Here is a 14,781-nt window from a genome sequence, read left to right as displayed (position 1 = left end):
AATTTCTGCGTAGGACTATTTTTGCGTACGTTCCAAATGCTCATTGGTTGAATTGGTGGTCTGTAACCTAAAGAGTCACTTTTTGTCTTAGAAAAAATAAATAACTATACAGGTATCTTCCTACACACATACTGAATGCATTTGCAAAGTTTCAGTGAAATGTGACAAGTACTTTTTTAAATATTTGATTTTTAAATATAGGGTAACCAAGTTGTGCGAGCAAAAAAGTGAAAATATTCTACCATACTGAAATGCATTAAATATTTGCAAAGAACTTTTTCTGACTTTTCAAATAAAAAATATCAATCACAACTTGTTTTTTAACAATATTAATGAAGAAATAGTTTTAAAAGTAATCATTTTCTGAGAAATTGGTCTATTTTTAAAAATTTATTTCTGACATGCCTCCCCCTTTTTCTTGATCACATGTCAAAAATCCTAAATCTTTAAATTTTCACAAAAGGTGATATATTTGGCTTTAAATTTGTAAATACAGTGTTTTCACATTAAAACATGACCAGTAAAGGGCACCTAAAGCAAAAAAAGTGCTCAATAATGGATTTTCCATGTTGCCATAGGGGAATGCTTATATGGCCTTAACCGCAGTAATGAAAGTGAGTTTTTCCTCATTTCTAACCTAATTTTTGCTCAAATCTACACAAAACTTGATTTCAAGTGCTTATTACTACCATATTTAGGTAAATATAGCCCTCAAAGTTTAATATTTGATATTTTTACTAAATTTTCTACACTTTTTACAAGATAGGACATAAAAATCAGCCAAAAAGACCAATTTTCCATAATTTGGACCTATAACTTAAAAAAATGCATATTTTGAAGGATTTTTGTAGTGTATTCCTCTCATGGCAAAGTTAACAAGATCTTCAAGTAGTTTAAAGCTATTTCAAGAAACTTTTCATTTTGCCATGGCTTCATCTTAAGGCTAAAAACCACTAATTCCACTTCCCATAGGCTTCTATGCTAATTTCACAATATTCAATGGCTTCTCTGGACTTTACCTTAACTTTAACCTGCAGATGACTATATATCAGCATGATTCTACATATGTCAGCTCACAATCCTCAGAATGGCATGTGGGGTTAGCAGACTTGCAGTGCAGTACTGGTCACCGGAAGTGAAGGGTCTATAAATAGCATGGGAAATCCAAGTGTTTTCACAAGATAGGGGTATATTTAAAAATCATTATGGAGATTAGGCTTCACATCACAAGAAGCAAAATGCACCTATAAAATGTACAGAAATGTTTTTCCTTTCAGAAACTGTTTCAATTTTTTAAATAAGATGAGAACTTTTTTCACAGCACTATGAGGAACAGGGGTAATTTCTGCGTAGGACTATTTTTGCGTACGTTCCAAATGCTCATTGGTTGAATTGGTGGTCTGTAACCTATGTACATAAACATCGTGCACAGTTTAAATTACTTTATCGGTTTAATATCCTTTAAAAGTAAGGTAAGACAAAGTAAGTGCCATTAAGCGTGGCGGACAGACTACTTTAAATGGATAATCGAATTAACAGTTTTTCTTCTTATTGAATACAACACTGAACAATTCTTTTTCGACTAACCTTAGTTTTTATCTCTATGGTAGTGAAATTTGTATTCAATTTTCATTTGTGTATTTTGAACAATTTCTTTCAATTGATTAACAAATTCTGGAACCATATTAAATTCATTTCGGTAGGAAACCCTTCCTGGATACCTTCGTCTGCAAGGGCGCATTTCTTTTACCCTAATCTGAAACATGATTCTGAATCATTTTCATGTTTCACTGTTTCTTTTACTTGAAACAGAAACATGATATCGAAACATTTGAAACATAAGTGATTGATGTTTCAAACTGAAACACAAACCGAAACCGGTCCCGATATTATTTTGCTTCGCTACCAAGCCATTTTGTTACTTTTGAAACATGTTTGTTTTGATAGAAACTGAAACATGTGACAGTTTCTCAAATGTTGTATTTTTAATCACCGAATCATGTTTCTGTTTTTTGAAACATTTTTCAGCTTCAGGTAAAAGAAATGCACCCAGGATTGCCAGAAGGACAAGGCCTACAAGATTCTGCATTTTTTTTTTCCCCATTAAACCTTATATTTAACATGTTCTGCCAGCCCAGCATGCATTTTCATCACAGTCTGAGTTCCTTCACATTTGGTCTGAAGTACTCAAATTGCTGACATAAACAAATAGTAGTTAAAAGCATTGTATATGTATTAAATGTACATGTAAATAATTGTAAAGAAATGGATATTTTTTAATGTGAAATTAACATGCACTCTAAAGTTAAGTTATCCAATTTTAAAACTTTAATTTCTAGTGAATGTGATAAGAAAACTAAGCAGTTCCATTTCAATTCGAATTTTTGGTATATGAAAAAAAATGACGTTACATGTGTTGGATTGGAATATCCAAACTCATACAGGAAGCTGATATTCTAAGAGCAATGAAAATTACTTATAACATATGCCCCATCTATATGAAGCCACACACCAAATTTGAAATCAATCAATCCATATGGCCTGCAAGTCTCGTCACGTGACCCTGTGATTGTATGAAAATGGGTCCATATCAAAGGTATTGGTTGTTTACTAAGTTGAGGACTACAATCTTGTCAGCAAAATCTCATTTGCATAAATTGGAAGATAAAAATATGACATTTACAATTATTTCCACATTAAATGAGTTTGTTGATAACTCATAATAGACAAATTTTGCTAACCATGCATTGATGTATCTAGGGGTAGCAAACTAAACACAAATTGGTCTTCGGATTTTGATGTTAATAGTAAAAATTTCTGATAAAAAATAGATTGAGAACAAGATTTACAAACCTTATTGGGAGCCGGGAGGCGAGAGTTTTGCCTTATTGGGAGCCAGGAGCTGAGAGTTTTGCCTTGTTGGGAGCCGGGAGATGAGAGTTTTGCCTTATTGGGAGACAAGATTTTGTAATGAACATTTTCTCTATCATTTCATTTTGTAAAAAGTGGCTAAGTCCAAAGTAATAGGAAGTTGATATCAAACAGCACCCAAAATAATTTACAACATAAATTGTATCTATATACAGCTACACACAAAATGTTAAATCAATCCATTCTTTTGGGGCTAGAGAAATTTGCAGTGAAATCTGAATGGATGGACATTTAGTACAACAGATTTAAATTTTCTTGGAAGTTTGACTTGTAGTGTTATGCAGTGGTTAAGAGGATACCCAGAGAAACATTAACAGCTTATTTAAAATTCAAAATTTAAGAACACAAACGTACTTCAGATTCATAAGTATAATTCTTCATAGCATTAACACAGGGATGATTTTACGAGGTCATCAAACAAAGCAGACATTGGTAAAGTCGAAAATGAATAACTGTAAAAATAAAGAATCGTAATGGTGAAATCCAGATTTCAATTAGCAGAATTCCGCTAAAAATCATCCCTGTTAACAAAAATAGACAATAGCTTTCTAAATTACTGAGTGATGACATTATGGTAAAGAAATTGATTTCTATCGTATACTTAATATGTGGACAAAATGATGAGGGGAAAAAACAGATCTGCAGCATTTTTTATATAAGGAAAATGAAAATTGTATGTCATAAAATTAAAATTTTAATTTAATAAATAATCCTGCTCTGTTTTATTCAGAGTTATGGTAAGTACATTGCACTGTCTATTTCTTTCCTGGATCTTCCTTTAATGTTACAGTTCTGTTAAACACCATCTGAAACAAAACAAGTGGATCGATGTTTATTCATCCACCTCTGCAAAACATTTAAATGTGATATTATATGTTCTACTTTATAAACTAAAGGTTAAATTTGTTGATAAGTATATCTAGTGTAAAAAAACATGTTCTATGAAAAACAAAAATGAAACATAATGATTTTTCCTAAACTTCTTTTCTTAATATAGCACAAACTTTTTACATGTATGGTACTTATAATAGGCAACAGCACAGGCCAATCCATGATTCGGGGAGGTGTGTTAATAAAATTAAATGCCAAGCAAAGTGAATTTGATAAAAATCAAGATCTCGTGCCAAAAATAGTTTTACCCAAATTTAGGGGAGATAGTCCAAGCATGCCTGTCCTTAGATCTGTGCCTGAATAGTACATTACAAAATAACCTTCAATTACAGATAATATTGAGAGGTCCAATTACTTAAGTCAATTGGTCATACCTTTGAATGGCTTGTATCAGGATCAACACTAAAGAAACCAACTCTCTCAAACTGGAACTTGTCAAAATGTTTGGCATTCTTTACTGACACATCCACATATGCATTGGTTATCACTGACATAGAGTTCTGAAAACATAAATCACATGATCATCAACTTTTGTCATGTGACTAATGAACCAGATGTTACAGCTCATGTAATTATTTACAGTTTTGTTGATATATTTTTATTTTATTTGATGACTTGCATCTGTAAATAGTTAGACATAATTTACATAGAAATATCAAAAGAGCACATAATTATCACTATATGAGAAAAAAGCAAAGAAAACAATAACAGCTGTGTTGTAATTTGTAGATATATTTTTGACATAGTTGAGAAAAAGTATTGACAATCTGGTCTTTAGTGATTAAGAACTTTATTCTGAAAAAAGAACCTCACATTTCAGAAGTAATTCATGATGCTGAAGTCACAACAGCAAAACAAATAATACACTAAACAGATCTGTTTTTTATTGTGATGTATGACATTATACAGTAATATCTGATTGATATGCAACATCTATTACAAAAATTCCATGTATTTCTGGAGGAGAATATTTATAATCCCTTGATAGAACCTGTTTAGACCTAAATCTGTGTGAATCAGAGATTAATAAGAAAACCAAGACACTGAGAATTTATATTAGCTCGCCCATAAAAAATGTACTCCAACTTAACACTTCATTCTCATTCTGAGCTAAACAACAGCCACTATCAGATTAATATCACATTTGGCACAGTGGCAGTGACTACAATTGTTAGTGAATGTCTTATATAACTTAAATCTTTAACCATAAAGACTTTTATCATTGAAGCCAAAGTTAGTAAAACTATACCACTGAAGTATTTTATGCAACTACTTGTAAATAATTCTCCTATTAAACATTAGTGGGTGGACAGATGCAAATTAGTAGTACGATTGTGTTAAAAAGACTAATGCTGTAAAAATAACAGCCAAGTTACCATAAATACAATAGGTCAGACAAAGTTGACATTGTAATATTTAATATGAAAACAATAATACACTCTAACTTAGATAAAGAAAGTACAGTATACAGACTTCTTATTAAAAATAGGAAAATGTAAATGAAATATATAATTCTGAATCAAATTATCATACATTTCATTAATCCTAACACTGGAAATAAAACTTCTAGATTTATCTTAGTCAGAAAAAAAAAAATTCTCTGCATTGATCAGATAAAATCAGGTGCATATCTATACATAGTGTACTTGTTATCAACAAAAACTGTTACTTTATATCAATTTTACATTTGTGAAGTTGTGAAGAGGATTACAAATGAAATATCATTGCAACAGATTTGAAATAATCTGAATGTTATCCATTAAGTTTTATTTTTTTTTTAAAGAAAGTAGAGATATATCATATAGAAAAATAAACTTGATTAAAAATGTTCCAAGATATCAAGACATGTGAAATAAAGATATGTTACACATGTGGTACCAGACAATTGTGTCCATTCTAATGCACCAAATTTTTGGATTGGATGATGTTCAAAATGTTCACGGACTGATTTGGTTTTTTTTTATAATGTTATATTTCTTGTGACAAATCATTGCAAAATACTCAGAATACAACATACATCCATAGATAATCAAATGAATATCTTATTTAGCATTGTAATTTGTATTATTAACACAAATACAATGCATATTTGTTCACATAATTTAAAGAAAGAGTAATCAAGGGAACCAAGATTCTAGCAGAAATCAATAGAATGTTATCCAGGGACAAAGACCAGACATGGAAAATTGACCACAAAAGAACACAAAGTAACTAAAATAATACATACAAAGTAACAAAAGTAAATGAGCAACTTGCACTCTACTAAAAACTGGGAGCATGGACCAGGTGCACCGGTAAATGTCAAGCCCTGGGGTAGGGCCCAATCTCAATTACTGAATTTCTGATTTAAAAGGATAGATCCTACAACTGATACCTTAAATATATTTAACTTATTGCATTAGCTATTTTTATTTTCTGCTATAATTATAATTTTTAAAGGAATAACTTGACAGTTGCAATAAAATGGGTGTAACTTTTATCATAGATGAAAGCATCTATTCTACTTTGAAGATGAAAATACCTGTTTATATCACACCGCCAAAAAAACCAAACATTTTTCATACTTGTAACCACCAAATCACAACTGATACCTCCCAATCAACCACAATACAAATGTCCTGTATTAAATGCCCATGGTGCAAACTTGAAAATTTACAAGCCAAGTTGATTATAAAGTGTGCGTCATGTGATTGAAGTTATTTTTCTATAGATAGAAAAAAAAAACATATGAAAATTATTCATTATCAAATAAAACTGAAAAATTAATCTCTGAAACAAAGCCCACAAGTAATACCGCCATACATAAACTTAAGTGTACAATAAAAATATAAACAGTTCGCAAACAGGAAGCCACACTTGTCACAACAGTCCAAAATAAAAATTCACAACATGCCAAACCTATAGGAAGATCGTTTTAAATATCAAGTGATTGTAACAAGCAGTTGAGTAAAAACTGCTACAATAAATTAGATCCCACAATTTGGTGCATCTATATAAAGCTTGTGTCAAATTATCAAGTATTTGTTCTGCAATTTACGATACTTTTAAAGGCCACAACTACTGAACCCACATCCATTGATGCATGATACATTACTTATTACATGTAATTGAATTGAATTAAATAAATTAAAGCAAATGAACCCATCTGCATGGGCAGTCAATTTATATGTTATTTCAAAAATTTAATGTCACTAATGTTGCTGGACAGTTTCCATTCACTTTAATTCCATAGGGAATTTAAAATTCTCATGTAGTAGATTCATTTCATTGGTCAAATTTTAGGTCATGACCTCCATTTATCGACTGTTAACACTGTACATTTGACACCATTACACATATAAATATAGTCCAGAAATGATTAAGATTTATTTTGATCCATTTTCATACTAAAATTTTACTATTTAGTGTTGACAGTTGCTCTGTGCTTTTTTTTTTATTAATTCTTTGCAACATACACCTCTATACCAAGCCATAGTCCAATTCATACATGACCATTTGTTCTAAATGACCCCAGAATTGTGAAGTATGATCTTTTGACAATGTAATTTTTAATTGTGAGAATTCAGTATGGAAAACATGTTATGTCCTGCATGGGCTGATACTAAAGTAGATTATTCTATTATAGGTAACAAGATTACAAATAATGGTGTAAAATGCATGCCAACAAACTCACAGGGTTAATATCTGTCAAAAATCCACCAGGCACTTCAGATGGATCTTCTGGATTTTTGTGGTAAAATCTGAAAAAGTACGAAAATCATCATTCCCAATGTAAATGAGTGTCTCTCGTCTATGAATTATTTGTTCATTTGCTGTATGCATTTATAATCAATTTACAATTATATATTTATAAACAAATGTTTACCTTTTTGCATCTATACCAAAGGCAATACCAAAAAAATAAGGAATATAAATATGTTGCCCCTTTTGCATATTATCTATTTGTTTCTTTGTTTTCTTTATATTAACATTGCTTTCTATCTTAATTTATTGATTTGATTTGCATATTTAAGGGTACTATACAAGTTTGCATTTAAAAACAAATAGGAATTATTGTAACAACCAGAATTACACATGGGTTATTTTCACAATAATATAATTCACAAAGAAAAAAAATACAGCAATATGTAGTTGGACTTGAAGGTAACATGCAAAAAATAAAAACTACATCACTTTTTATCTCTGTAATTTCTAAACTAACAATACTTTGACAAAAAGAATGGGTGATTAAAGCCCTAACACCATCATCAATGAATTCCTGTATCATAATATATACTTACAGACATTCATACAGTCTGACTTCTGATATTATAGGGTTAGAAACCCAGTGTATAAATCCTTTAGGTTTTGCTGTATCGGATGTTTTAGTACACTTAGCCACTATACCTGTTATATTACCCTCACTATCCTGGAATATAAATTAAAAAAAACAAGGGTAAAAGAATTTGGAAATTAACCACTACTCACACCAGGAAATTGTTACAGTTTTTGTTTTATAAAAACAGCTTTTCCAAAAATAAGTTGAAATTCTATCATAAGTTCATTACTTTGGACAAAAAATGATTTTAATTACCTTGTAAATATTCAGTTTTCCTATTAACATGCTAACAGTTTCTCAAACACTAACTACTATCTTGGTAAATTTTCTTCACTTGTGCTTTTCTGAGAAAAAGTCCAACACAAAGGATATTCTCCAAGGGTTGAAGCACATAGTAATTATAATACTCCACATCAATTTTTTGTTGCTTTAACAAATCAGTAAGATCAGAAATAAACAGTCCTTATACAATAAATATAACAAAATCAAATGGCATAACATTTCAGTGTATATTTTACCTTATTTATTTTATCCACAGTAAGAACATAACCAGCATGTCTGAGTCCTACTGGCTGTTCTTTTGACCATCTCTTGTAATTCTTATCTGCAGTCTACAATAGATATAACAGATAAGTAATATTGCATTCAATCTCAGCTCAAATAATGTTTTGAATATTGCTTTACTTAAACCAGAGAAAATTGATCTGGTAACAACATATACCCCTACACTTCACATGGAAAAGGGCTAATACAACAGAATCGTTGGCAGAGGTTGGGTTCCAGGATTGGAATCCCTGTTTTTGTTGGGAATCTTTTGTTGATGGCATGTGCAATTTGGGCAAAAAGTGAGCAAATGATTGTCTGGGATACCTTCTGTTTATAATATCAACCCCTTATTAGGCAATATATGCCATAAAGAAACATGATCTGTATTTTAAAGTCAAAAACATTTTGTTTTAGTTTGAAAAGATTTAATTAAGTCAGAAACCCAAACTGTAACAAATGGATGTCAGAATGATTTGTTAAGAGGACTATCAAAATTTTTAATAACATCAGTATTGAATATACATGTAACTCTGGTCATTCCTCCTTTTCAAATCTAGCAAATCATTTACATTTTAATTCTTTAAATTTCTTTTTGTTATTCTAACTCTTGTGATTTGGGAGTATATGAACACATAGTTTCCTCATATTTTCACAACTATTAACTTACCTCTTTAAAATCACTTCTCTCTATATATAACGTGGAGGTAAATGGAATAGTGTGTGAACCTCTGGACTCGTCTGCTGGGAAGTTAGGGACTGTTATATTGCCCGAGTGGTCACCAGGGAAATTACTGATGGTTACTTTCAAGGGTTCCAATACTGCCATTACTCTGAAAAGAAAGGTGACACATGCTGGCACTATTATAAATAAAACAGTCTTGAAATTGCAGAGAAGGAATTCTAGTGACAGGGGGTGCAAGGTTTATTGATAACAAGGCAAATAAAAAAGTGGGTAAATATTCACATTTAGACACAGGTACTGCACTAATTATACATCCATTTCTTAACCAGTCCTTATATCAGACTCAATCAATATATATATAACTTTTCAAGTTCAAAACTACCATATTCTTAATCTGACTACATAACATGGAGTCTGACATGCACACAGACTGACTTGTAAACACATGCAGAAATCGTTTCCATTTCAATGAACTTAAATGGCAAGGTTATCAGTAATTTGTTAATTAAGTTTACCTTGGGGCTGTAACATTAAGTACATCTCGGACACAGGCCTCTAACATTGAAGGATCTAGTGCTGTCTGGGCCATGGTCACACCAACCTACAAAAGTAAAATTCAAATGTGACAGAAAAAATAAAATGGAACAATAACTAAGGTTTATATTCGCTATCTCTTAATATTTACACAAATCTGAAATATATATTGAAAGGCATGACATTCTTCAGTTGCAAATCAAAAAATGCCAACAGATACAAAAGAAAACATTTCAATACTTTTCAATATTTTATACTTCACAAATAAAATCCAGCAGCCATCTTCACAAAAAATTGTTAAGTGTAAAATTAGTTGTAATTTATGACATCATAAATTAATTTTACTATTTTACTCTTACAATTTTTTGTGAAATGGGCTGCTGACCTTAAACGTTCCAGATTCAAAACATGTCCGATCTTGTATTATACTTTTTTAATTCGAAATCGCTTTCTTACATTTTACATTTCTTTTTGGTAATCTACTGTATTAGATGTCACAAATAATAAGAAGATGTACAACATCTGAAGAGCATTCAATTACAAACAACAATCTGGGTCATGCCTGGCTAAGTTATAGACACTGTAATTAAACTGTGAAACAAATGTAATGGAGTTGATTAGGTTTAAAGTACTCACACAAACCAGGAAACCAATGATCTATGCTGATCTTCCTGGGTCCATACTTTTATTACACATCATCATAATCATGTATACGAATTAAAGATTTCAGTACTTTATGCTATTTTCCAAATATCTTTGGAAATAACATTGGCCTTAAATAAACACAAAATTAATGTCATTGTAAAAATACTTGCCTTGGCACAGAAGAGATTGATAGCTTCGGGTGGGAAACCACGTCTGCGAAGAGCTGTCAGTGTGAAAAGCCTAGGGTCATCCCAATCTCTAAAATATACATATTTTTACTATGATACATTTTTGTTTTGTTTTGAGATACTGACTACCATGGTTATGGCCTATAAAACTAGTTTTACCCCATGGCAGATTTCATGTGCCTGTTCACGGTCAGGAGATGTTGATCATTAATGTGTCTTTATATTATTTTTCAGTTTGATTTTGAAGAATTGTCATCCTTATGTTATCATGGATTTTATTACTTTGTTGTTGGGCCTTTCAGAGCTTACTTAAGGGTGTGTTTACACCTGTTGAAGACCTTTAGGAGAAAATATTTACTATTTTGTATTCAGGATATGTGCTAGTCCATTTGTTACATATCGCCATATCTGTTCTTTTTTCTATCATGTGCACAAAGTGAAACACCAACACAAAAATACATTACTTGTATTAGAATAAAACATGAAGATTTTGCTTAATAAGAGGTATTATCTATTTACAAAATTAGCCTACCAAATCATGTTAAATTTAAACTCTGTTTAAATGTAATAGAAACATAAATATTCACAATTTACATCAAACCAACTTTTTCATCAGGAATATTCACTTAAAAATATTATGTATGTAAACTCGATATAAAATATTTTCTTTATTCAAACAGTATTTAAAATCCTCTCTAATTTTACACTATGAAATTTAATCAGACATTAACTGTCCAACCTGATATGTCCTGAGGTAATTAACTGTCCTACCTGACATGTCCTGAGGTAATTAACAGTCCTACCTGACATGTCCTGAGGTAAGTAACTGTCCTACCTAACATGCCCTGAGGTAATTAACTGTCCTACCTGACATGTCCTGAGGTAATTAACTTGGCTATTTTACGTTTGGAGACAACAGCATAGTTGAGATTAAGACGTCCGTACTCCCACTGTACAGGACAGTACTGGTCTAAAACATTACATAACCAATAGTATGATGAGCGTCTGAAAAAAAAAATTACATATTTTATATTTATCACTTTTCTAGGTATAGTAAATTTTACAGAAGGAAGTAAGTGTACACTTGAAATGGCTTAGAGGTTCAATCTTGTATGCTTCAAGATTCATAGTTGCAGAAGCCATATTGTTACACATTGTAAAATCAAACTAACTTTATCATTTCACCCCTTCGGCGATCTGAGGGCTGTCTGGCTTAGATAATACAAGCTTTACCAAAATCAATTGTGTAAGTGAAATTAGTTACACTGATGTTTTTCCATAGTTCAAGTAATCTGCATATTTGAAGTTCAGTACATTACACTGTAAAGTAGCAATGAAAGCAGAAATAACAATGCACAATATTTATGACGATCAGGAATATCACTTTTACTTGATAATTGGGGGAAGGAAACAGATGTTTCCTATAAATAGAACTTCCATCGGAAACAGAATTTACCTTTGTCTTAATAAATGCCATTTAAATGACAGTATTGTACAACATGGAACGGCTAAAGAAAAAAACAAATACTTTTACCTTTTTAAGTTCCTAAACTCATGTCAAAAAGAGCTTTGATTTGGTGATAATGAGACTAAAAAGGTGAAGTTACCTTGCCCATTTTTTTAAAAATCTACAAGTCACAAATATAAGTTTCCCAACAAAAAAATGAAACTTAACATTTTGTTTAATATTTTGTCAAGCATATACAACATATAAATAGTACTTGTATAATAATTTTACCTGGACTGAAATTCTTTGGTACATAGAGAATGAGTAATGTTTTCTAGAGAGTCACACAGACAATGGGTGTAGTCATAGGTAGGATATATACACCTGAAATAACGTACAAATTAAATTAATTTGATAATGAGAAATTAAAAAGAATGACAAGTACTAATTCTCATCAAATTTTTATTACAATACGCTTTAAGTTAATCATTTAATTCCTAAGGTTATGTTACTTTTTTGCAAAGATATTCTCCTTCAAAAGTTTTGCAGCAAGACCTGCTACACCAAACTAAAACTGTCCTGATTGTTTTCTTCCAAGAATATTACATGATTTGAGGAATGATCCTTAATTTAAAACTGCCTGAAACTAGATTGATCACAGATATAGTGAAAATAGGATGGTGTGAAAATTTCCCATTTACAGCACTCAATGTGTTATCAATGGTTCTTGTGATATACTGGATTACACTGGAAAATCTTCACTTTCAATGAACATGTATACATAGAGGTTATTGAAGTACAAACCATAAAGGACTATCTGAGTTAAAATTCTACAAAATTATTACTTAATCATACTCATTTTCCATATTAAGAACATCTTATGATTTTTTATGTATATCTTTGTTTACATTTTATTAAAGCTTGTCGTAATGCAAGTCTAATAAGACCAAAACCAGTGAAAGAAATTAGCAGTAGACCTATGGACCTAATTTCCTTTAAAATGTATAGTTCGGTCCACATTAAATTATGATGGGCCTATGTTGACCAAAAATTAAGTTTCTAACACTACAAAACTATTAAAATCAGACATGGGACTACAAAGAAATTACCATTTTTATATCATGCCCCTCCTTACTTAAAATGACAATTTTAGCTAACTTGTCATACCAATTTGATATCTATGATAGTTCAGGAAGTTGTAATGGTTAATGTCATTGATCATTAGGAAAAAAGGAAAAATTTCAACAATTAATATCAAGCCTATTTCATCACTGTGTAATTCTTAGTCTGTGCTGTATGACAATTTGGATACTTTGAATATCCCAAACAGTGACGTTAGGTATTTCAGGGATGACATCAAATTATGAGTCTGTTTTATTGATAAAAATCTTACTGCCAAGTTGTTTTTCAAAATGCCTTGCACAATGCATCCCTTAAAATATAACCAGATTACCAATATCACTACACTGATTTTACGGGAAAATGGAAACAATAACCAGGAAAGGCAATTTTCGTCAAATTATGCATTTTCCTGAAATATATCATAAGTTAGCTTGTGGTCTCACTAACCACTTCTAACGTTTCCATTAATTTACATGTAAAAAAAGTAATTTTAGAAGTTTCACTGTGAATTCCCAGGACAAATGACATCTTAAAGTTGCATACCATTGCGAAGCTTCTGAAATAAGGCTTTCAAAATCATTATGCTATATGTTATGATGATGGTAGATTTTCATCACAGAATTTACTTGAATAAATAGTACTGAAAATCCAAATTTTTACCCTTTCTGGTAACTGACAGCATGGAGACAAATTACTCACACATGTAAACAATATTCATACACTTTTGTAGTAAATTACAAATATGATTTTAAAGTATACATTCTCAGCTTTATTTTGACTACTTTTAATCAGAATACACACAAATAATGCACTTACAATGCATAGGTCTAGGTTCAGTGTGTTTTTGGTACTACATGGGGGGTGGGGTGGCCATTTATACAGGAAGTGGTTAAATCTAATACATTTAATATTTAGTCACTGTATAATTTCATCATTAGCTGCTAAAAATTCTTCAAATTTGGCACTCCTGTTTTTAGTGAAAACAAGTTGTGGGATGAAGTAAATTATGACTGCATTCAAGGGGGAATTGAGTGAACTTTTAACCTTGCAGCAAACTAGAGGGACATGTCAATGTTTCCAGGAAACTTACCACTTATCCCCAGTTCTATGGTGAGGAGTAAATTTAATCCTGTAAGCCACTGGATCTTTCTTCCCTTCTTCTAAAACAGTTTTCATTCTTAGTGTGGCTTCTCCTTCAGCAATTTTTCCATTCTTCATGTCCTACAAATAATGATTACTTATTGAATCAAGTATTGTAACTAAACAGTAAATCCATTATTCTATAATTACGGTTCTGACGTTTATTATCAGAATGCAGAACTTATATCTGTTATTTAAATAATGCAATCAAATACAGTTACAACAAAACTTTGATAAAAAAGCTTACATAAATTTCAGTTGCTTCCAAGAGTTGTAGAGGAATAAATATTAGACAGCTTTCTTTGACAGTTCATAAAGGCTTCTTATATATTACATT

At 31.0% G+C, this 14,781-nt stretch overlaps 1 protein-coding gene across 1 annotated transcript in view; it reads right to left on the bottom strand.

The window, feature by feature from the left end:
• Positions 1-3,612: 3,612 nt before the first annotated feature.
• LOC148627457 (glutamine--tRNA ligase-like) overlaps positions 3,613-14,781 on the bottom strand; it is a 28,345-nt gene continuing 17,176 nt past the window's right edge. Inside the window, exons 13-23 of the mRNA XM_088573568.1 lie at positions 14,395-14,525; positions 12,474-12,566; positions 11,603-11,740; positions 10,718-10,805; positions 9,884-9,969; positions 9,354-9,516; positions 8,659-8,751; positions 8,103-8,230; positions 7,496-7,562; positions 4,197-4,322; positions 3,613-3,737 (exon numbers count right to left, since the gene is read on the bottom strand). Of these exons, the coding sequence (XP_088429694.1) occupies positions 3,687-3,737; positions 4,197-4,322; positions 7,496-7,562; positions 8,103-8,230; positions 8,659-8,751; positions 9,354-9,516; positions 9,884-9,969; positions 10,718-10,805; positions 11,603-11,740; positions 12,474-12,566; positions 14,395-14,525 (1,164 nt within the window). The 3' untranslated portion in view covers positions 3,613-3,686. The remainder of the gene's footprint in view (positions 3,738-4,196; positions 4,323-7,495; positions 7,563-8,102; positions 8,231-8,658; positions 8,752-9,353; positions 9,517-9,883; positions 9,970-10,717; positions 10,806-11,602; positions 11,741-12,473; positions 12,567-14,394; positions 14,526-14,781) is intronic.

Source organism: Perna viridis, chromosome 1 (assembly GCF_037379345.1).
Source record: "Perna viridis isolate PV_CMFRI_1.1 ecotype Kerala chromosome 1, ASM3737934v1, whole genome shotgun sequence".
Taxonomy (NCBI): domain Eukaryota; kingdom Metazoa; phylum Mollusca; class Bivalvia; order Mytilida; family Mytilidae; genus Perna; species Perna viridis.
The sequence above is the reverse complement of the archived record's forward strand: the minus strand, read 5'-3'. Positions and strand labels throughout refer to the sequence as shown.